This window comes from Xenopus laevis, chromosome 5S, assembly GCF_017654675.1.
Source record: "Xenopus laevis strain J_2021 chromosome 5S, Xenopus_laevis_v10.1, whole genome shotgun sequence".
NCBI classification, from domain to species: Eukaryota; Metazoa; Chordata; class Amphibia; order Anura; family Pipidae; genus Xenopus; species Xenopus laevis.
This window is the reverse complement of record NC_054380.1, coordinates 17977901-18002785: the sequence shown is the minus strand read 5'-3', so window position 1 is coordinate 18002785 and position 24885 is coordinate 17977901. Positions and strand designations below refer to the sequence as shown.

At 40.5% G+C, this 24885-nt stretch overlaps 1 protein-coding gene across 2 annotated transcripts in view; it reads right to left on the bottom strand.

The window, feature by feature from the left end:
* syt14.S (synaptotagmin 14 S homeolog) overlaps nt 1-24885 on the bottom strand; it is a 103875-nt gene that overhangs the window by 63128 nt on the left and 15862 nt on the right. For both annotated transcript variants that reach the window (XM_041564035.1, NM_001094074.1), the window contains 2 exon segments: nt 16205-16357; nt 10869-11066 (listed from right to left, as the gene is read on the bottom strand). In XM_041564035.1, the coding sequence (XP_041419969.1) occupies nt 10869-11066; nt 16205-16357 (351 nt within the window).

Genomic DNA, 24885 nt, shown 5'->3' with positions numbered 1-24885 from the left:
CACATGTGCCATGCAGGGCACATGTGTTAAATTGCCCAGTCTCAACGCTGCCAACAGATTGCTTCCATTGTCACACACCACTTTTCCGATCTGCAGTTGGTGTGGGGTCAGCCACCGATCGGCCTGTGACTGCAGAGATGACAGGAGTACAGATCCGGTATGGTTTTTGCTTTCCAGGCACGTCATCCCCAAGACAGCGTGACAACGGCGTACCTGGCACGTCGAATAGCCTAGGGGGAGCTGGGGGTGCACAGGTGTGGAGGAGGAGAAGGAGGACCCAGCAGCAGAGTAAGAAGAAGAAGAGGAAGAAGACGAGGTAGAGAGCGATGGAGGAGTAGAGGTGGTGGCAGAACCGCGTGCAATCCGTGGCGGTGACACCAACTCCACTGTTGTTGTTGAGCTACCCATTCCCTGCTTCCCAGCCATTACCAAGTTCACCCAGTGGGCAGTGTAGGTGACATACCTGCCCTGACCATGCTTGGAGGACCATGCGTCAGTAGTCATATGGACCTTTGGCCCAACACTAAGTGACAGAGATGCGGTAACTTGGCTCTGCACATGTTGGTACAGGTGTGGTATTCCCTTTTTAGAAAAAAAATTGCGGCTGGGTACCTTCCACTGCGGTGTCCCAATTGCTACAAATTTGCGGAAGGCCTCAGAGTCCACCAGCTGGTATGGTAAAAGCTGGCGGGCTAAGAGTGCAGACAAGCCAGCTGTCAGACGCCGGGCAAGGGGGTGACAGTCAGACATTGGCTTCTTACGCTCAAACATGGCCTTCACAGAAACTTGGCTGGTGGCAGATGACTGGGAATGGGAACAGGTGGTCAAGGTGGAAGGCGGAGTGGGGGGTGGTTCAGACGGGTCAAGGAGAGCAGAGGTAGAGCAGTAAGATGCTGGACCAGAAGGAGTGTGGCTTTTAGTTTGCCTGTTGCCTTTGAGGTGTTGCTCCCAAAGTGCTTTGTGCTTGCCGCTCATGTGCCTTCGCATAGAAGTTGTACCTATGTGGCTGTTGGGCTTACCAAGGCTCAGTTTCTGACTGCACTCATTGCAAATTACAATGCTTTTGTCAGAGGCACACACATTAAAAAAATCCCACACTGCTGACTTTTTGGAAGTGTGCGATCTGGCGGTAACAGTAGAAGTTGGCGGCATTGGCGGCAATGGCGGGTGCGTTGGCCGGCTGAACACAGGTGCCGATACATGTTGTTGCCCTACTGATCCCTGCGGGCTGTCCTCCCTGCTTCTTCTAAGTCTTATTCTCCTACTGCCTCTCTGACTCTCCGTCTCTCCATCTGAACTACCCTCCTCTTGCTCTCTTCTACTAGGCACCCACAAAACATCAATCTCCTCATCATCATTCTCCTCAGATGCATCAATTTCTTCTGACACATCACAGAAGGAAGCAGCAGCGGGGACCTCCTCCTCATCACTCATTATGTCCATCTCTATCGTGTTCTCTGCCAGAATTAAATCTGGTGTAACGTCCTCATCTCCTTCATCTTCTTCTGGCAATAATGGTTGCGCATTACGCAGTTCAAGAAACTCATGGGAAAATAACTCCTCTGACTCCAGTGAAGAAGGGGCACCGGTGGTGGAGGAAGTGTTACGTGGGGTGGCCATAGCAGTGGAGGATGAGGAGGATGTTGTGGTAAAGTTAGAAACGGTAGAGGATGGGGTGTGCTGTGTAAGCCAGTCAACTACCTCTTCAGCATTTTGGGAGTTCAGGGTCATTGGCTTTTTAAAACTGGGCAATTTGCTAGGGCCACAGGATTGCATAGCAGCACGGCCCCTAGCACGGCCTCTGTGTGGCGGCCTGCCTTTGCCTGGCATTATTTTTAAAAAAACAACAACAACAAAAACTCAGTTGGTTTTTCTGGAAACGATAATACACACAGCTAGATGGCAGTTTGAAGAAAACACTGTGCAAATAATGCCTACAAGATCAACGTATACACTACTACAGCGGTGGATACGGATTACGTAAAATATATGAACGCTGCTTGAAAAAAAGTAACTCAAGTGGTTTTTCTAGAGACGATAATATTATCAATATTTAGACAAAATGTGAACAAGCTCACACAGCTAGATGGCGGTTTGAAGAAAACACTGTGCAAATAATGCCTACAAGGTCAACGTATACACTACTACAGCGGTGGATACGGATTACGTAAAATATATGAATGCTGCTTGAAAAAAAGTAACTCAAGTGGTTTTTCTAGAGACGATAATATTATCAATATTTAGACAAAATGTGAACAAGCTCACACAGCTAGATGGCGGTTTGAAGAAAACACTGTGCAAATAATGCCTACAAGGTCAACGTATACACTACTACAGCGGTGGATACGGATTACGTAAAATATATGAATGCTGCTTGAAAAAAAGTAACTCAAGTGGTTTTTCTAGAGACGATAATATTATCAATATTTAGACAAAATGTGAACAAGCTCACACAGCTAGATGGCGGTTTGAAGAAAACACTGTGCAAATACTGCCCACAAGATCAACGTATACACTACTACAGCGGTGGATACGGATTACGTAAAATATATGAATGCTGCTTGAAAAAAGTCACTCCGGTGTTTTTTCTGGAGACGGTAATATTATGGATATTTAGACAGAATGTGAACAAGGTCACACAGCTAGATGGCAGTTGGTTGAATAACACACTGGGCAAAAAATGCCTACAGGGCAAATAATGCCTAAAAGGTCAATTTATACACTAATACAGCGATGGATACGGATTACGTAAAATATATTATGGCTGCTTGAAAAAAGTCACTCCGGTGTTTTTTCTGGAGACGGTAATATTATGGATATTTAGACAGAATGTGAACAAGGTCACACAGCTAGATGGCAGTTGGTTGAATAACACACTGGGCAAAAAATGCCTACAGGGCAAATAATGCCTAAAAGGTCAATTTATACACTAATACAGCGATGGATACGGATTACGTAAAATATATTATGGCTGCTTGAAAAAAGTCACTCCGGTGTTTTTTCTGGAGACGGTAATACTATGGATATTTAGACAGAATGTGAACAAGGTCACACAGCTAGATGGCAGTTGGTTGAATAACACACTGGGCAAAAAATGCCTACAGGGCAAATAATGCCTAAAAGGTCAACTTATACACTACTACAGCGATGGATACGGATTACGTAAAATATATTATGGCTGCTTGAAAAAAGTCACTCCGGTGTTTTTTCTGGAGACGGTAATATTATGGATATTTAGACAGAATGTGAACAAGGTCACACAGCTAGATGGCAGTTGGTTGAATAACACACTGGGCAAAAAATGCCTACAGGGCAAATAATGCCTAAAAGGTCAACTTATACACTACTACAGCGGTAGTAAAATAAAAAAAGTAAAATAAAAAAAAATGAATATTAAAAAAAAAAATTAAAGTTGGTGCTGCTGAACTACTAGGAGCAGCAGATTAGCACACCAGTCCCACTCCCCAACACTGCTAGACTAATAGCACTGGGCTCTTATAGTAGTAGTAGTAGTAGTAGTAAAACAACAAAAAAATAAATAAAAGCAGTCCTTACAAGGACTACTGTTATTGCAGCAGTCAGCAGATGAGATCAGAAGCAGGACAGCTGCCCACTGCAGCTACATACAGAGCACTGCAGTAGAAGGTAGATTACTAGCCAGCAAAGCTACCTAAGCTTAAATGTCCCTCAAACCCCTGCAGACTTCTGTCCCTCCAATAACAGAGCAGTATCAAAACGATTACTAGACAGCAAACTTTCAACTGTCCCTGAAATCACTAACAGGCAGCAGCTCTCTCCCTACACTATCTCTTCAGCACACACAGGCAGAGTGAAAAAACGCTGCAGGGCTTCGGTTTTTATAGGGAAGGGGAGTGGTCCAGGGGAGAGCTTCCTGATTGGCTGCCATGTACCTGCTGGTCTGGGGTGAGAGGGCAAAAAAAAGCGCCAACAATGGCGAACCCAAAATGGCGAACGTCACGCAACGTTCGCGAACTTCCGGCGAGCGCGAACACCCGATGTTCGCGCGAACAAGTTCGCCGGCGAACAGTTCGCGCCATCTCTACTTGTAGAACTTTGCAAAAGTATGTACATTACTCCAAGAGGCTGCTCTGCAGATATCTCAAATATGCACTTGTGATCTTTCTGGCCAAGAAGTGGAGACTACCCTTGAATGTGCTTTTAACTCTGCTGGAGGTTTCCTCCCTGCCATATAAGCTTTCCTATCCAAAGGATCTTTAAATGCTGACTCTTCCACAGGAATTGTTGTTCTTTTTAGAAAGTCTTGCGATCGAAACATCCACCTTAGGTGGCTCCTCCCAGGGTGCCTCCTTAGCATCTATAGGAAACATCATTAGAATTGCAGGTAAGAACCACCGCCTGAGGATTGAATCCTGCAATACTCACTGCTTCATGGTGAAATTGAAGTTTCATGTTGTAATTTACCAACCATTTCCTACTAACCATAGAAAGTAACCGGTTTAGTAGCCATATTGTTGGGAAACACTGTGTTGAGAAAGCAACAATACTGTGTATATCCCAGGGATGCGCACCTACACAGAACGGTAGTGCGTGACGTCATCAGCATACGCCCGGTAATACAGGTCAGTCTGTCCTAGTGCACACCCTCGATCCAGCAGAGGGCAATTATGAATTAGAGAACTACTGAAGCCTGTTCCCCCAACCCCTTTGGTGGATTATTAGCTAAAACCGCTGACTCCAAGCCTCGTGATTCCTGTCTTGTTCCTGAAACCTGTTATCCAGAATTCTTGTTTTGTTCCCGAGTCCTGATATCCAGTTTTCCTGCTCCTGAAAATATCCCGGTAATCCTTGTTTCATTCCTGTTCCCTTGTACCCCTTCTTGATCTGTTTTTGACTTCCCGGAATTGACCTTGGCCTGATATTGGACATTGCATGAACTCTGCCTGTCTTGATCTTTTAGCCTGAATCTGATTCTGTTTGTCTGCCGCCTGCCCTTGAATTTCAGCTTGTTTTTGGACTTGTTTTTTTCTGCCTACATCTGGATTTGTATTTTTCTTTGCTGTATATATTTTTCTGCATAAGGCTGCATATATTTTTGATCAATAAATATGCTAAATTACTCAGCACCATCCCTAACACCTGGCTAGAAATGATGACCTCCTTTGCCTTCTACAACTAAACCATTATAGTAACCCAGAGCAACTAAACTCAGCACTGCATAATATGTTGGCACTCTAAAAATACTTTATAATAATAAAATTAAAATTAAAAATATGTCTCGGCACAAAAACCTTTAAAATAAAAATAATTCCATGATTTATTGATTGTTTGATGGCCTCTTAAGTCCAGCCACACTTGGAACTCTTTGTTATAAATCATTGTTAAAAACTCTGGTCAAAACCTAAGATTTTCCCAATAATTGATTGGTGGATACTGTTCTATTTAGCAATCCATATTGGCAAATAACACTGATCCACTTTTTTCTTGTTGATGGAGCAGGTGAGTAGAGAGTCGCATGGAAGTGGGCAGTTTCCTTCTGGATCTGCCAATGTTTGGTGTGTGCAGCCAAGTGTATTCTGTTTTCAGTTCAGTCAAACCAATTCTAATCCCTTTAAATTGTAATTATAAATATATAAAGGACTGTGCATTCTGTAAATTGATGATGATGATGATAATGAATTTGATGGATCACAGCACAGAATGTCAACTGTCCAAAGTGTCAGCCAAGATGTATCAAAGATTAGGAAGGGCAAATTTACCCAAGCTGCCAACCATATCTGCTCCACTTACCTTTGATAGCTCATCTATTCTGCCACATAAACAACATAGGGAGGAATATTTATCAGAATTCGAATTTGTGTGGTTTAGAGTTTTGTACTTCGAATAAACTCACAATTTTTAAAAAACTCAAATGCTTGCTTATTTATGAAAAAATGCGAATGTAAAGAATTTGATAGCATACATTAGTGAAAATCCTTGAATACCTCAAATTTTACAGCCTTAAAAACACGAATTTGTTTACAAACTTGAAAATTTAAATTAAAACTCGAATTTAAAAAATGGCTTGAATTTTGCCTAGGAAAACTCCCATTGACTTCTACATGAACTCGCCAGCTTTTAGATGCCGATTGTTTTTTACATTTGATTTTGAGGTTTTTGGGGGTTTTTTGCTTCATAAATACCATTAGAGCTTTTGAAAATATAATTTGACTTTGTGAGTTTTTGTGGAAAAAAATTCAAATTGTGGCAAAAACTCTAATTGGAATCTTGATAAATCTCCCCATGTGTATCTGTATATTACTAATAAGTAAAACAATCAGTAAAACAAATTCCAGATTCCAGCAGTAGCGTTCGTTGAGGGGGGCGGGCCCTGGTGGAGGGGGGGCGGGCCCTGGTGCGTGATGCACAGCCGGGCCCCGCCCCCTCCGTACGGCCGCATTTGGCTGAGTTTTCATTGGCGAATGGACTGCCGGGGGGCCCTGAGGGGGTGCGGGCCCTGGCCCGCTCGCATCCCCCTGCTCCCCCGGTAGTTCCGCCACTGGATTCCAGCAAATTTAAGTTTCTGTCATTTGGTGAAATTTTCAGGCACCACTAAGGGCACACATATGAAAAAATACGTCTGAGAAAAAAACTGCAGACAAAACTTTTTTTTCTCGAATGCCAGCTTATTTATGGGGGGGAAAAACGACCAATTATTCCCATGCATGTTTTTTCGCGAAAAAAAAGTTGCATGCCAGCGAGAATCTCATAAATCTTGAATGTTTTAATAAACTGGTAAAGGTATGGGATCCGTTATCTGGAAACCCTTTATCCAGAAAGCTCAGAATTAGGGAAAGGCCGTCTCCCATTGACTCTATTTTATCCAAATAATCCACATCTTTGCATGTTCAAACCAGACATCGGCAGTCAGTACAGCCATCATTAGACAAAGATACACTCGGGAGGAAGAAGATTAGTTCAATACCACCTTCAATAATCCATTTTGGCCAATTTCCAGCCCTGCCACTGCCTGTCTTACAAATATTCAGAAAATATTACACTATGCTAAGTGAACACAGATTAAAACCTTGAGCAGCGCCGGTGAATCCTATTCCAAACATGATGTTTGCCAGAAATGTATTGGGATTAAAATAAGCTTGTCAAAGAAATATACAGCTGTCGGGTTTACCATCGGTACAATCGTCAGCCATGATTATGCAAACCTCTGTGTTCACATTTCTAAAATGTTTTTAGTAAAAATAAAAACAAACACAGTAATTATTGAAGTGCCTGTTGTTAAATTGACTGTGATCATTAATTGCATTTACATTTTATGCCGCTAGATTAACCGTAGTAAAATCCTTGCAATTCCCCGTGCATTCTGAAGTCATATGCAAGGGTGAAAAAATTCCCAGCAAATATATATATATATATATATATATATATATATATATATATATATATATACAGGGCCGCCTGTTATGTTTTGGGTAGCCGAGGATGAGTAGAGTATAACAGTGCTTTATTAGTAGAGTCATGCAGGCATTACACAACAGTAAGCTTTCACTTTCACTTTTAAGCTACCAGGAAGTATGCACAGTATAAGTATGAGCACAGTGACATCTATAGGCCATTTGTATAAACACCACACCGCCATCAGGGTGGGACAGGGGGGACAAGTGCTGCAGTTTTGAAAGAGCCGGGCCCCCCTTGCGAGCGCCGAAGATTTGCGGCCAGCCGAATAGCCAAAAATGCGGAAGTGGCGAAAAGCCGAACTCCCGAAGCGGCGAAAAGACCCAATTTTTTTTTCTTGTTTACTTGTAAGGGAAGCTCTGGCACCAATGCTTTCTAAAAAAAAAAAAAAAACTTTTATGGGGGTGCTGGCACCAATGTTTTTTTTTTAAAACTTATAAGGGGGCCCTGAACATAAATAGCTTTTTATAACTTGTGTGTGGGGGGGTTACTTTTTTAGTGCTGACGTGGTCTTTTAACTGTGATGTGGAGTGGGCGGGGTCTGGGACGGGGCTTGGGTGCCAGGGGGCCCCGAAAATGTTGTTGTACGGGGCCCCGTGATTTCTAATGGCGGCCCTCTATCGTTCGGTCTCTAAGCTCAGGTAACTGAAGGGAGCACAGAGCATGTGCAGTGAATCAGCAGAAAAGAAGATGGGGAGCTACTGGGGCATCTTTGGAGATACAGATCTTCCCTGCTAAAGGGTTGTGGTTGCCTTGGGCTGGTAAAGAGGCCCAATGCCTAATTCTTTGTTAAACTTTAGTTCTAAATGAATAACACATTTCATGTAATTTATGTAAAATGTTTTTCAATGTATTCCTTGTATTGTGTTCTTTGAAAACCGCATTACAAAAATTACTCTGCAAATAATTGAATACAATCCATGTGGAAAGCAACATGTTTGTGTACTATAAGTCCTAAATCCTATGACAGGTAAGGGACCTGTTACCCAGAATGCTCGGGACCTGGAGTTTTCCGGATAACGGATCTTTCTGTAATTTGGATCTTCGTGCCTTGCGTATCGGGTAAATATTAAATAAACCCAATAGGCTGGTTTTGCTTCTGATAAGGATTAATTATATCTTAGTTTGGATCAAGTACAAATAACTGTTTTATTATTACAGTGAAAAAGAAAATCATTTTTAAAAATATGCAATAATTGGATAAAACTGGATAACTGGTTTCTGGATAATGGATCCCATATCTGTAGCGATGAGTGAATTTTTGCCAGGCATGGATTCGCTGCAACAAAAAAGTAGCCAAGACAAAATTGTCACTGAGACAAAAATTTGCCATGAGAGAAAAACTCCCATTGACTTTAATGCATTTGGACAAAAAAAATTGCCAAGACAAAAAAGTCGCCCAAGAAAAATGCCCATTGACTTTAATGCATTTGGAGCGAAAAAAAACATTGTTGTGCAAGTAAAAAAGTGTTGCGTGTAATAAAATATTGATACCTAGGGGGAAAAAACGAGGAATAGAGGGAAAAAACTTTGAATTTCGAATGTTTTTTTGGCTACTTCGACCATCAAATGGGCTACTTCGACCTTCGACTTTGATTCGAACGATTTGAACTAAAAATCGTTCGACTATTCGACCATTTGATAGTCGAAGTACTGTCTCTTTAAAAAATACTTCGACCCCCTAGTTCGCAACCTAAAACATACAGAGGCCAATGTTAGCCTATGGGGAAGCTCCCCATAGGCTTCCTAACAATTTTCTGATCGAAGGAAAATCCTTCGATCGATGGATTAAAATCCTTCGAATCGTTCGTTTCGAGGATTTAATCGTTCGATAAAAAGATTATTCCTTCGATCGTTCGATCGTAGGAATATCGCTAAATCCTTCGACTTCAAATATTTCAATTCGGCAGTCGAATATCGAGGGTTACTTAACCCTCGATATTCGACCATAAGTAAATTTGCCCCTATTGACTTCAATACGTTTTATAAATTTTTTGCCATTTTGTTAATTTTTCACAGTTAGCAAATTTTTCGGAACAGATTCGCTCATCACTAGACACAACCACTTATGTCAAAACTGTCAATACTTTAGACTGCTTTACAACAACATGGTTACAGGCCCACTGGTTGGAAGGCACATGAGAAGAACAGGACACTCACCTGACAAAAGTGGTGCAAACAAAGTTTGTTTTTTTTGGATTATGCAAACTGAACAGTTAGAAGGGTGGTTCTACAGTAAGTGGTACATTTGTAGAATGCTTATCTGCTCTTATAGATACCTCTTAAAGTCCATGTAGAAGGTCAATAAGATTTGAAGTTGAACACTTACTGCCCCCTAGACAATCTTGGAACTATAATGAACGACTGGCAGCTCGTTATGAACTAAGTATGGCCCTGAACAAAGATTGGTCTTTAAAGGAGAACTAAACCCCCCATGGTGATAAGTCCCACTGCCCCCCCTCCCTACCTCCCCCCTGCGCAGTCTTACCCCTGAATTCTGTCCCCTCTAGAAATAGCGACCACACATGCGCAGCGGAGCTCACGAGCGCCATCTTCTTCTCTTCGGTAATCTTCAAGTCTTATTTCTCCCCTTCGGCAATTTCCGTTTCTTTCGGTGCATGTGCAGTTGTCGCAAACTGGAAGATCGCTCCAACTGCGCATGCGTCAATATGCCGCTCTATTCATGAAGATTATCGAAGAGAAGAAGATGGCGCCTGTGAGCTCCGCTGCGCTCACTCTGCATGTGCTGTCACTATTTCTAGAGGGGACAGAATTAAGGGGTAAGACTGTGCGGGAGGAGGCAGGGAGGGGGGGCCAGCAGAGGGGGGCCAGCGGGGACTTATCACCATGGGGTTTAGTTCTTCTTTAAAGGAGAACTAACCCCCCTCCTAAAGAGAGTCTCCATCTAATAGCTCCATTCATCCCCCTCTCCGCTTTCTCCCTGCATAGTCCAGAAAATCACACAGACCTCCCCATGCAGAGTAGTGTAGCAGAGCTCAAGGGCGCCATCTTCGGTAATGTCCGCTAAAGGACCGCTGTTTTCACTTGTGCATGTGCCAGAACTCTCCGTAAACAGCCAAAGGGAAGGAGAGGATCCGAGGATTTGGAAAATGTCGCCTGTGAGTTCTGCATGAGTTTTTAAAATAGAGGACTATGTAGGAAGGAAGCGGGGAGGGGGTTGAATGGGGGATACTAGATGGGGACTCTCTTTAGGAGAGGGGCTTAGTTCTCATTTAATTCTAACACCATGGCCAATCTTGAGCATCAAGAACTGTTTGGGAGAATATGTTGTATTTTTAGTATTTACAAGATGAAAGTTTACAAACCACCCTTGAAACCTGTATATGGTTGTTTGATTTGGGTTTTCCGTTGAAATAAATCCAAAGACCTGAAAACTAGAGTTAAAATAAATATATATGTATGTATATAAGACTTGCCTTCATCCGCAGACACCTCACTGCTATAACCATCATACTCAGCAGACAATGGACTGTATTTCTGCCTGGTTTCCCAAGTGTAATTTTGTTGCTTATCTGTGGTACTCCGGTTGGTGTACAGTCGCGTCATTGCTTCTTGGTATTTACCCAGGACTTCGTCTTCACTTTCTGATGAAGACCCATGGAAGTCTCGACCTACTGAGAAATTAAGAAGCTACAAATAAGGATTTTATAGATATGATAAAGGTTATGAATAAAGTTCAACGATTCATTTTGATTTGACCTGATATAGTGTCTCTCTGTTGACATCTTATAAAAAAAATAGCAATGTCATCAACACAAGCCTCTTTGTTCAAAACTAAGGTCCATGGCACATCTAACATGGAAGACATGTCCTTTACCCTCCATGCAAACTGCACAGTTAAGTATTTTCAGACCAGAAACTAACAGGTATGAGTAGTGAAATGCAAGGACTGTTCTTCTATTTCAACAGGGAGCAGCTCAAGTCAACGGAATTTTAAGCAGAAGGCATGTTTCTGTATAATGTGACAGTGTTCTTATGAAATATTTCCCTAAGTACAGAAAAGCACATTCTGAGGTTAGAGTTTGAGTGTTAAAGGGTCAGTGAACACCTATAAACAACTGAGAATGAGCACAAAAAATAAGACTTGTGAGGGAATTGAATTCCGCCTATTTTTTTAATTTCAAAAAATCTATTTTCCTACTTTTTGTCATTATAAAGCACTAAAGAAAACTGGCTTGCTTTTCACTGATGGTTATTTGTTACCTGGGAGATAAGGAGGATAAACAAACACTCCAATCCTTCTCTTAACTGCACTCTCCTATTTAACTCTTAAGGCAGAGACACGCTGCTATTTCAGGAGATTAGTCGCCCAGCGAAAAATTCGCTTCTTCTTCGGGTGACTAATCTCCCTGAAATTCCTTCCCACCGGCTAGAATGTAAATTGCCGGCTGGATGGCTTCGACTTTCTGAAGTCGCCCGAAGTTTCCTTGTGGGTGACTTCAAAAAATGAAGCGTTCCGAGTGCCATCCCGCCAGCGATTTAAATTCTAGCCGGCGAGGAAGGCAGTTCAGAGAGATTAATCGGCCAAAGAAGAAGAGATTTTTTGCTGGGCGATTAATCTCCCAAAATAGCAGCATGTGTCTCTACCCTTAGGCGGTCCATACATGAACTGGAGGTGGGCGATATTGGGTTGACCTGATATCAATGCTGGCAAACGATTGGATCACAACTCAGTACAAGCAGGCTGTCTGGGCAAAAACCGCATCAATAAGCCAATGCAGTCCTCATCCAATGGGATTTTAAAAACTGCCCAATCAACTTCTGTCTGATTTTCATCCATCTATCAGTCAGGAAAGCCCATCAGAGGGTCACATACATAGCCGATAAGCTGCCAACTTGCCAGTTCATGGCCACCTTTAGTCTCATATTCAAAGCACTAGTTAGTTCCTAGAGAATTTGAACCCTAACAACCAGATAACAGTTTTAATTTACAACCCAATTCAAGTCAGTATCTAAACAATAGTTGGCAGTATTGGAAAATGAAACGTCTGGTACAGGAGTGTTCTGAGACTTATCTATTTGAAATCAAGAATGTTAAGAGAGAAGGTTCATGGCAGAACACATGTAATCTCATGAGAACAACCAGCAGTCTTCCTGATGTACTTGAACAACTCACAACATCCAACCAACAATGGCACCAGTTAACAATCACTCTACCCATCAAAGAACTGGAAAGAATCCTTTGACTTCTACTGGTTAACATTACAGTATATCTAGACAGATACATGTATTAACTAACTCCATTCAATTAGGGGGATAATGATCCAATTCTGGATTCTTTAAAACCTAATTCCATTTCACTCTAAGGGGCAGATTTATCAGGGGTCGAAATGAATAATAAATCATGACAGTATCCCTTTAAAGATTTGGACAAATGATAATGGAAAATTTTATTTACCAGATTACGCTATTTTAATTTCTGTATCCTGCTCAAATGTGAATATTCACATAAGAATCAAATATGGTAGTGAATTCAAATTTGGTTCCATATTTGGCCAAACCTTTTATGGATGATTCGCTAATGATTCTTAATGAAAGAAAAGGTAATTCAAACGAAGACAATAAAAGGATAGAAGAGTCTTCAAGCTCTGCACATCAAAACATGCTGAGGAGTGGACATCTTTACTGTGCTTTGGTTTGCTCTTTTCTCTTTCTTCCTCTATTTCTTGGCCTTTCCCCCTATGGAGAGATCTGTCTTTACCATTGCGTGGAGATCTCTCCTTATCATTGGCATCTCTCCTTTGTTTAATATCACTTTGAGTAATTTCTTTGTGTGTGAGTTTGTGGTCATTCATATCTTGAGATAAAGCATTGTGCTTATTAGAATGTGTATTATTTGTATAGCCATGTTTCACCTCTTTTGCTCCAACACCTTCATTCGAATTCTCTTCAGACTCATAGTCTGCTTTGTTATTTCCATGTGTCCTTTGTTTCACTTTGTGTGTTCCTTCATTGTCATTGTATTTTTGTGTTTTTTCAACTCTGGCATGTTTATCATCAGATATGCCTTCAAACATTTTATGAGGAAACGTCTTGGATTTGCTTCCAACTTGGTTTTTGTCATCTCGCTGATGAGAATTTTCACTTTCATCATCTTCGTCTATATTTTCTTTTGACCTTTTGAGCCTTCCTTTCTTATCCTTATACGTATCTGATGGAAATTGACAGTTTAAATGAGACAGGTCTTCAGCTTCTTGATGTTGAACTGCTGAAGCATGGTGTCTTTGATGGTCAACATTACTGGAATATTCCGATGAACCATGCTGGTTTTGTTTATGCTCTCGCCAATGATGTGAGGTCCTATCTGATCTGTCATAATCTTTTTGCATTTTTGGTACATTTGACTTAAAGGGATCCTGTCATCGGAAAGCATGTTTTTTTCAAAACGCATCAGTTAATAGTGCTACTCCAGCAGAATTCTGCACTGAAATCCAATTCTCAAAAGAGCAAACAGATTTTTTTTATATTCAATTTTGAAATCTGACATGGGGCTAGACATTTTGTCAATTTCCCAGCTGCCCCAGGTCATGTGACTTGTGCCTGCACTTTAGGAGAGAAATGCTTTCTGGCAGGCTGCTGTTTTTCCTTCTCAATGTAACTGAATGTGTCTCAGTGGGACATGGGTTTTTACTATTGAGTGTTGTTCTTAGATCTACCAGGCAGCTGTTATCTTGTGTTAGGGAGCTGTTATCTGGTTACCTTCCCATTGTTCTTTTGTTTGGCTGCTGGGGGGGGGAAGGGAGGGGGGTGATATCACTCCAACTTGCAGTACAGCAGTAAAGAGTGATTGAAGTTTATCAGAGCACAAGTCACATGACTTGGGGCAGGTGGGAAATTGACAATATGTCTAACCCCATGTCAGATTTCAAAATTGAATATAAAAAAATCTGTTTGCTCTTTTGAAAAATGGATTTCAGTGCAGTATTCTGCTGGAGCAGCACTATTAACTGATGTGTTTTGAAAAAAACATGTTTTCCCATGACAGTATCCCTTTAACTCCATAGTCATACGTAGAAGGTCCTTGCAATACATTTTCCCCATTTGGCCTAGAAGAATTCTGTTCTGTAGCCATATGGTTTTCTCCCTCCTCTGTATGCAAACCATGTATCATGTTTGTCACCTGCTCAGTGACCGAGTCCTCCACACTGCTGCTGACCTCTTCGACAACATTTGTGATATCATCCACCGCACTGCTTAGAGTGTCAACAATAGAGGACACAGATGGAAGATTAATGCTTTGCTGGAAGCTCTTGAAGAATGCCATTGTTCACAGCTAGTGAAGTTAGATACCCTCTAAATAATTCTTATGTTCCACAACTTTGTCTGCTTGCACACATATAGCAGCAGTAACAACCTGAGCAGTTCTTCCCTTTATTCTGCATTATATTGACAGTTTAGCTTGGAAAGTGTATATTCAACTGTGGAGTCAATTGTTAAATTGGTCACTTGTATAAGTCAAAATATACTTGGTCTCAGCAAATTTTTTCATGCACATCAGAATATCATAGAGGACACTGTCAAATTATGATTGGAAGGAAGCTCATTGTGTTGAAAATGACAAATTACCATCATTTAAATGGTTTACCTGTAAAAGAAGCATTTAAAATTGCATCATGTTATGCCTTTTTTTAATAATCCCAGTCCAAAATTTCAATATCCAAAAACTCATGATGATACTAAATAGCGAAAACCACGCAATAAAATACATCATTCTCAATTCATAGGATCTGTCCTTTCTCTGTCCTTCAGATCTTATTATCTCAGCTTAATGCTACGGTTTTCAGGGTCCATCCACTCTGCTACCTGTGAAATCTTCTAACTTGCCTAGGTTTATGTCATGTTTTGTGTTTATGTCAAGTTTATGTACGCTTCTTTGAGACCCAATAGACCTTTTGAATTGTCTTTCAGGAAAGACACTGGCTCTAAAATAAAAGACAGCATTGTGTGGATCCAGTCCCTGATAAAATATGATTCCTCAAGATTCATTGGAATATAATGGCCAACATTTTGTCTTTGTGACTTGTTTTTTGAAAATCACGGAGGCCTTTCATCATGTAAATCAGAAACTTAATCCAAATTTGTGGATGGTGGTGTGGCACAAACTATAATATTACCCTGGGGTTTAAGGTGAAAAATTATAATCACTGGGGTGTCCCTACATAAAAGTGATTAATCCTTTCCTTTAACACATGCATTGTCATGCAGTAGAACACATGAAAAATGTACTGCGCAGAAAGCTTATGTTTAATGGTTTATAAGAGTTCCCATACTGGTCCAGGGCAGATTCGGGAACATGCCAAACACCTGACACACTACACAAATATTCTGGAGGTAGAAGCATTTGACATCCATAGGGGTCCTATTAACAGACAAGCTCCCCATATAAACCACAAAAATAAAATAATAAAGTACCAATACACCACCTTTTCTGGTGACATAACAACTGGAGAACCTGCCTCTCTCTGATGTCATCAGAAGGTGCAGAATAGGTACATGCGTTTAAAATCTTTTAAAATATTGAGATGGTCTGGGCATTCGAGTAACAGCTCCCATAGTTGTTCACCAATAGCCTCACATTTAACAAAATAGACTACATTACTTATTATAACACCTAGCAAGTCATTATAAATTATAATAATGCACATTTCAATGAGATCATAAAGCACCATTTGTAACTGATGACATCACTAAACAGTGTTATTTTTGTATATCATTTTCCCATACATATACCATTAGACACATTTACTCTTACCTTGGCAATGTTTTGCTCCAAATTCAGAACCAGCTCTGTAGAATCCTCCATTTTTCCCGAAACCCATTTTCTTGTTGATGTAAAGGAAAAGTAACAAGAGGAGAAAAACCGACACCCCGACAGCTGAGAGGAATCCTATAGCCTCCGGAGACACTGGAGGAAAAATAAAGCACCGCTGAATTTTATAAAAAAGAAGAAGTCTTTGTAAAATAACCACTAGATTCAAACATTAATGAAAGCAGAGTGAAACAAAAGCAAGGCGGCTGTATACTATGCAGAATGCTGCAGTATGGCATACATATATGTCACCTGACCAGTAGTGATGGGCGAATTCGCCTATCACTCCTGTCCTGACCAGTTATAAAGACCATCCCTGTAAATAATCATTTTTTGAAAAGTTGAGAATTGAAAACTTGAACACTATGCCAATGCCAGGAGCAGGGATATATTTTGTTTTTCCTGCACGACTCTATAAACAATGTAGCAGAAGCTGTGAAGAAGCAGACTAGGCTGACTTCTGCTACATTGATTGGAGAGACAGAACCGGCAGTGGAGGGACAGATAATGACTGATTTCAAATATAATTACAAATAACTCTGACACCGTTTAAAATGTTTAATGAAACTGTGCTTAGAATGAAATTGTTTTTCATGGGGAAACATTTAACCAAGGAAAGACCCGGTGCAAAATTTGGCAGCTGCAAATTATATATTCAAGGACGGGTTGTTTTAGATGTTCATAAATAAAACGCATTGACATTTCAGAAATGATCCACGTCTGCATTATATTGACTAGCAGATATCCTGCTAAATGGCACTCGCTCCATATCCTGACAGTGATGCTACCGGGGGTTACTATGGTGCTGCCATTCATTCTAAGGATTATTTGCAGAGGCTTGAATTTCAGCCCACGTCTCCCAGCCACTTAGCCACAGAACCGTTTTTATTTGTCGTGTGAAAGAGCACTTCATTCTACAAACTAATTAGCTTTAAGCTATAATATGCTGCAAGATACACTTTTGTGTTCCGGAGAGAAATGGACCAGTCGTGACTTTTGAACACAATAATGTTTTATCTGGATTTTCCACTTCACAAAAAAAGGAAACGCTAAACATATTTTCTTATTTCTTTGCATACCGGAAAAAAAGTGCTTTTTAATATACATATTAATATAAATGCAATAGAAAGCAGCATTTGTTTGCTCTTTTCTGAACTGGCAGTTTTGTGATAATGTAGCAGAAGTCAGTTTTCCTCCAGTTACGGCTCCAGTTCCCTCAGTGTCCTGCATGCATCATCACACAGCTGGCTTCTGATTCATGGATTCAATAGTCAGAACTAGCAGTGCAGAGGGAAAAAAAGGGACAAAAACTGCTTTCACTATCAATTGCATTGGCAAATAACTAAAAACGACAGAATGTTTATATTGGAATGTTGCTTTTTTAAATGTTACTATTACTTTATACAGGCACGTTTCAGGGGCTGCTGAATACCGAACCGAATCCGAACCCCTAATTTGCATATGCAAATCAGCGAGGGGGAGGGAAAAATAGTGCTGCGCACAAAGTGCATCCCTACTTTATATAATACCTATATATTCCATAGCACTTTACAAGCATTATACAGGTACGGCATACATTATCCGGAAACCTGTTATCCAAAAAGCTCTGCATTACCGGAAGGCTGTCTCCCAAAGACTCCATTGTATCCAAATAATTCACATCATTTTTTAAAATGATTTCCTTTTTCTCTGTAATAATAAAACAGTAGCTTGTACTTGATCCCAACTAAGATATAATTAATCCTTATTGGAGGCAGAACCAGCCTATTGGGTTTATTTCATGTAACGTGAAATGATTTTTCAGTAGACTTAGTGGCCGATTCACTAACTTCGAGTGAAGGATTCGAAGGTAAAAAACTTCGAATTTGGAAGTTTTTTTTGGGCTACTTCGACCATCGAATGGGCTACTTTGACCTTCGACTACGACTACGACTTTGAATCGAAGCATTCAAACTAAAAATCGTTCGACTATTCGACCATTCGATAGTCGAAGTACTGTCTCTTTAAAAAAAACTTCGACCCCCTAGTTCCATATCTAAAAGCTACCAAAGTCAATGTTAGCCTATGGGGAAGGTCCCCATAGGCTTGGCTAACTTTTTTTGGTCGAAGGATATTCCTTCGATCGTTGGATTAAAATCCTTCGAATCGTTCGGTTCAAAGGATTTTATCGTTCAATCGAAGTAATTATCCTTCGATCGTTCGATCGAACTATCTGCGCTAAATCCTTCGACTTCGATATTTAGCGCAGATAGTTCGATGGAACGATCGAAGGATAATTACTTCGATCGAACGATAAAATCCTTTGAATCGAACGATTCGAAGGATTTTAATCCAACGATCGAAGGAATATCCTTCGACCAAAAAAAGTCGAAGGATTTTAATTCCTAGTCGAATATCGAGGGTTAATTAACCCTCGATATTCGACCCTTAGTGAATCGGCCCCTTAAAGGGGTGGGGACTTTATGACCCATGCCTGACTTGAATATGCCCCACCCCCTTAGCTGACATCAGAGATGATGTCAAAAAGGGTGAGGGCTCCATGATTGAACACTAGAACATATAAATAACATGTGCAATGTAAATTCAACATATTTCTTTTTTATGCACATTTTAATGAGTAGTCATCAATGTATGGATTATCATTCATCAAATGTATAAAATAAACCTAAAAAAACATTATCAAGGCCAAGGTAAACTCTGTGAACCTCACACACACACACCAACCTGTGCTCCATCAGTCATATTGAACAGTATCCCTTTAAAAGAAGGATGCAACAAATTGGTTGTAGATTCTCTTGAATGCCAGCGCTTTGTGTGGGATTTAGATTCAACCAAACTTCAGAAATTACCCCCCACAGGGGGCAATGTCGCCAGACGAGCAGATCTCTTTGTGTATGGCCAGCTGTCAACTCAGTAGGCAGGGGGCGAGATGACAGTTTATATAGGCCCATGTATGTCCATCTCAAGAGAAATATCACATCCAAACTAGAAAATGTTCTACAGTGTTAGAAATGTTATCAAAAAAAATATTTTATGCCAAAGAGAAAGACAGACACAATCTATGGAGATATTATCCCTTTGTAACACCTCGGGTGTGTATAGCCAGTAAAACTACATAATAGATAATAAAGGTATTCCCCAAGCTCGACAAGGCACCGATGTAACCAACCCAAATCACATTTTAAACAATTTAATGTTGTTCTGTAAATTGCGAATGCATATCCTCCAGCATTTCTCACCCATTAATAATCCTACTGCGTATGTCTGCACATATCAAATTATATCAGGGTAGTCATGAAAGATGATAAAAGTGTTGATGTTATGCTTCAGAATAAAGCTGATGAATACCATAGTCTGGAAATAGAAACAACTGTAGGCAAGAGGTGTGCTGACATTCCTACAAGAACTCACTGGAGAAAGAATTCTATGGAAAATGGACAAATGTTGCATCTGGGCCCAAGACTTTCAAAAGTAAGACTTTACCAGGACTTGGTGGTGATTATTAAGGTTCTGGTTATATTAAATCTAGAAGTCAGAATTATACAATCCAGTTCCGTGCTGTTAAGGAGCAGTCACCACGATCCACTTAAAGGAGACCTGTCACCCAGACATAAAAAATCTGTATTATAAAGTACTTTTCAAAGTAAACCTGAAACCCCAAATTTTTTTTTTTACCAATGTATCCACGCCTGTTATAAAGGTATTTAAAAATCTCATTTGTCAATCATATATTGCATGCCCCGCCTCTATGCCTCAGGCAGGAAATTACCTTCCCTTTCCATTCTGCTCTTCCTTTTTATCACTGCCCTCACATTCCCCCTTCCTCCTTCCTTCCTCCCTCCCTCCCTTCTCCGCACCAGTTGCCCATTCTGACACAGTTTATTTTGCTTGACTAACACAACAGAAAAAAATTTCTTAGGGTGATAGTTTCCCTTTAAAAATGTCTCCTCTCTTCCCCGAAAGATAGGATATTCTAATTAACCATGAGTGAGAGTAACCTCAGAGAAAAAACATTGTGACTAATTTATTTCTTATGTGACACAAAGGAGGTTATTTATTAAAATCCGAATTTTTCTGATTAATTAATCAAAAAAAATCCGACCAAACTAGAATCCTCGATTTAAAAAAACACAAAAAAATCGGATAGACAAAAAACAGAGACTATTCCGGATTGTCGCACGAGAAACGCAACGTTGTCATGTGAAAAATCCGAATATTTCAGATTTGACGCTTGAAAAGTCCAAAATCATAGGAAAAGCCAGAAATGTTTGGATTATCGTACAAAACCCAGCGCAGACAATAATATCCTAAAAATGGCAAATAGGACCTCTGCCATTGACTTCTACAGGACCTTGACAGGTTAAAGATGGAGTATTTTCCGATTCAGACTTTTTGCAGCCTCGGGGTATAATAATTCTCGAAAAATTCCGGTTTTGTTTCCCACAAAAAATGTGGATTTTATAGTAAAAAACTATAGTTTGAGTTTTTACCATTCGGACTCAAATAACCCCCAAACTGTTCATTATTGTTTTATGTGCTACAGGGCAAAACCTAACGGTAAGGCTAATTTAATGGGGGGTGCCAAATGTTAGGCATCCCCATAGTTAACCAGACCTGTGATATACTGCCATGTTACTTCTAAATCTTATGGTTCCCTTGACCTTGTGCAAGTGCAGTATAATAAAATAGAAAAATGGACTATACTGCGCAGGCGGAAGTCCAAGCCTATGTAAGAGAACCCTGTAAGTAGAGGTAAGATGGCACCACATTGCTCCTTAGAAAGATCATTTTAAGGTGAACTATATGTGACAGTTGATTAAACAAAGTGCCCTGTGCAAGTTTGCTTTCCGTGTGTCTAGTTGGACTGCCCATTAAGTTATCATGAGCCCCGTAGGTTGAACTGTATAACACAGTGTATTTGATCTATGTGCGGTCATCTTAATGGTAACAAGTTTGAGAAGCCATTTTTTCTGTATATTGCGTTATCTTGGGGTCCTGTCTTTTGCATTTTACTACAACAATCAAATTTACACTTAACACAGATCATTTGATGCCTATGGCATGTTGGTAAAATTTAGGCTCAGTAGCAACACACGTGCCCCCACTTCCAATCCCATGCACCATCTAAATAACACCGTCCTTCAGTTGCAAAACAGTTCAACGTCCAGGTGAGCCTTCTGTACCAGAGAGGGGGAAGTCACAGCCCATTATGTTTACATACAACACAGATGAGGTGGAATTCAACAATATATATGGCAGGCTACAGGTTAGACAACCCTCATGCAGAAATTAAAGAGAGCATTGATTCTACTTTTGATGGCAAACAACAGGCAAAGTTCCATAATTTCTCCTTAGCTGCAACGTTCCTCTTTATAGAGCTCAACCAGGGTCAAAAATGTTTATGTCCCTACACTGACATCCTCTGGATAACAATGAAAATGCAATTTATTTATTACAATATAATGCTTTACAGTATCATTGTGAACTGTATCATGGCACTGCATTCTCTCTTACATTCAGGGGGTGTGAACTGGTAACTGGGGAACAGTTTGAAGAGAGACATACAGTATTTTCCCTTCAATATTCAATATTATATTTTTAAATCTTACTCCCATATGTACAGCATTCCTGGGTGGGTTAATTCCCCTAGAAAGTCTCACCTGGGTAATAATTAGAAGGCTAGATCTGGGACCTGCATGAAAAACAGTTTGGAGCTACTGTTTGATTTCCAAAAAGGTAAAACTGTCTGTTCATCTGAACCTGCTCACAGGGGTTATTTATCAAATTCTGGTTTTTTTTTCAGATTTTTTTTTTTTAAAAAAAAAAAGTCAGACCAAACTAGAATCCACGATGTGACATTATTTATTAATAAAAAAAACACAATTTTATTAGATCGGGGACAAATTCGATAAAATTGAGTGAAAATCCGAATAGTACGAGTTTTTTCCCAAATCGTACAATTTGTTTGGTCTTTTTCCTGAAAAGTCCGAAATAGTCAGGATTTCCAGTGCAGACCACAGAAACTTCCAAATAGGATAGGGACCTCTCCCATTGACTTACATACAACCTCGGCAGGTCTGAGATGCCTAATTTTCAGATTCTGCCTTTTTGGACTTATAAATAACCCCCTTGTTGTTGCAGGTGCTCTGTTTGGAGCACAGAGACCTGAGGCACCCCCCCCCACCAAAAAAAACACAGGACTGACTGTGGTGAGCTTCAGACTAGTGGAGGCACATGGGTGTACCTAATTCTTGCCCTCTACCATTCAGATGTGCAATTTAGAGAGTATCAGAAGGAGCAGGCTGCAATGGGCCCTGTTCTTATCATCTGCCCTATGTCATTCGGTAAGGACAGGGTTCACCTGCACCTCCTGATGCTGTAGCTCCTCATGGAAAATGTAGAGAATATATGAAGCTTATCTTGAATATATTTATTATGTCATTCCAGAACCACTGGACTTGCTGAGTAATCATCCGAGCAGCTTCTTCAGTTCAGCTGAGTGGTATGGGAAGTGCTCTGCATACTTCTAGTTGCTCTAGAATTACTTATACTAGATATACCATGGCCTGGATGAATGAAAATCTTCATAGTCGAACCTGAATACCAAATTCTGAAACAGTTCAGGCCAAGTCCACAATCTCCCCCCACCCACTTTCTGATAAGACGTGCCTTTGAGTCTAAGGACTGGGTAAATAGAGACAATTGGAAATGAGCCTAATAAGGTATTTATGGAACTTGAGCAAGAATCTAAAAAAAATACATTTTCATTCTCATTAATCCTTACGTTAAGTTCATTTATCTGCATCTAAAATTAGATTGCATGCTCTACAAATAGAGACAGCTATTAAAATGTGCAGCGTGCTGCCCTGGTTAAAACTAGCAATGTTGCAGAACAATAAGCATGTTCTGCTTTTTCTTTAATATTTGTATTTTATTGCCAATTCCCATCAGAAAGGCTCCTGCTTTGTCAGCCAAAAATGAGCAATCAAAGCCATGGCTCCTGCTTAGTGGCATTATGGTGCACATCGCCTGTTTCATTGATAATCCTACGGTTCATTACACAGCAGAACATAAAGCTCAGCGTTTATCATGCACTTGGAATTGCTTGGGAGAAGACAGTGAGCATGGGACAGTCCAGTTTTTGAATGGGGGTTGTCTATGAACCCTATCACTAAACTACAGGTTGTAAGCTTTCTACTGGAAGAAAATACATAAAGGTTCATTTACTAGAATAGTGATGCATGCAAAGCAGAAAAACCTATGTGATTCCATTATCATATCCATTATATTGCCTACGATTGTTTCTATTTCCTCAACAGGAACCCTGGAATGACTGCTGAAGTGCATGGCATAAATATAGAAGAGAACGCGTATGATCAAGTTCTTTATCTGGATGTTTGGGCTGACATAGTTCTACATCTAGAACTCCGCCGTGCAATTGCTACCTTCTGCCGAGTGACTGACTGGAAGGGGGGTGGGCCTGATGACATCAGAGGGGCAGTCTCTGTGACATCGGGAAAGGGGAGATGACATCATAGAGCGTGCTGGCATCTGTCCAGGTGTGTGCTTGTGACTTTGGGGGCAGGGCTATGACATGGCGATCGTCAATTGGCTGCGCCATTCATTTTAAAGCCCTGCCCTGATTTCCTTATTTGGGACACGCTCCCGGATACCAGGCTGTTCCAAACCAGACAGGTGGCAACCCTAAATGAGCCTTGTTTTGTTTTACTTTAAGGGGACCTGTTACCCTGACATAAAAAGCAGTATAATAAAAGTCCTTTTCAAATTAAACATGAAACCGAAATTCTTTTATTTTTAATTAAAACATCCATACCTGTTATAAACTTGCTTAAAAGTCTCAGCTGTATCGACGATACCCTCCCTAGGCAAAGACATATGTTCCCTGTGGATGCCCAGAAATTTGGGAAACTGTGGGACAAATGGCTTGCGGACCCACAAACATGTAGTGTAACTTGACCACACTTGAATAGATACGGGATATGGTTTACCTAACAGGGATACAAATGATGTGTAATCAGGAATGCTCATCTTGCTCCTCTCTTTCCTATTATTTCTTGCTCTTAACTCTTGTTAACACAATAAAAAACTGTTGAAAAAAAAAGTCTTAGCTGTCAATCGTATTATACTTGCCCCTTCTCTATGCTGTAGACATAGAGGCGGGGCAGGCAATTGCTTTCACTTTCAATTCTGCAATTACTTGTCAGTGCCCTCCTCGCATATCTCCTTCATCCGATTCCTCACCATCTAATTGTGTTGCCGGTGCTTGTGCATTGGAATCAGGTGCCCCATTCTGGTGCATGAACAAGATTTAACAATGATGCAAAGTTTGCCTTTACAGTGTCCACAAAATGGCGTCTGCCTGTGTGATGTGAATGTGAGTTCCAAGACTAAAATAATCAAGATTGAAATACTTTATATAGTGTAAGTGAAGTTTATTTTGGTTGACTAACATCATTTCATAGGATCTGGAAATCTTTCTTAAGGTGACAGGTCCCCTTTAATTAACCAGTGGCAGTTTTAGTCTGACCAAGAGGTACCCAGATAGGGTTGTCACCTTTTCTGGGGAAAAATACCGGCCTTCCTATATATTTATCTTTTTTCCC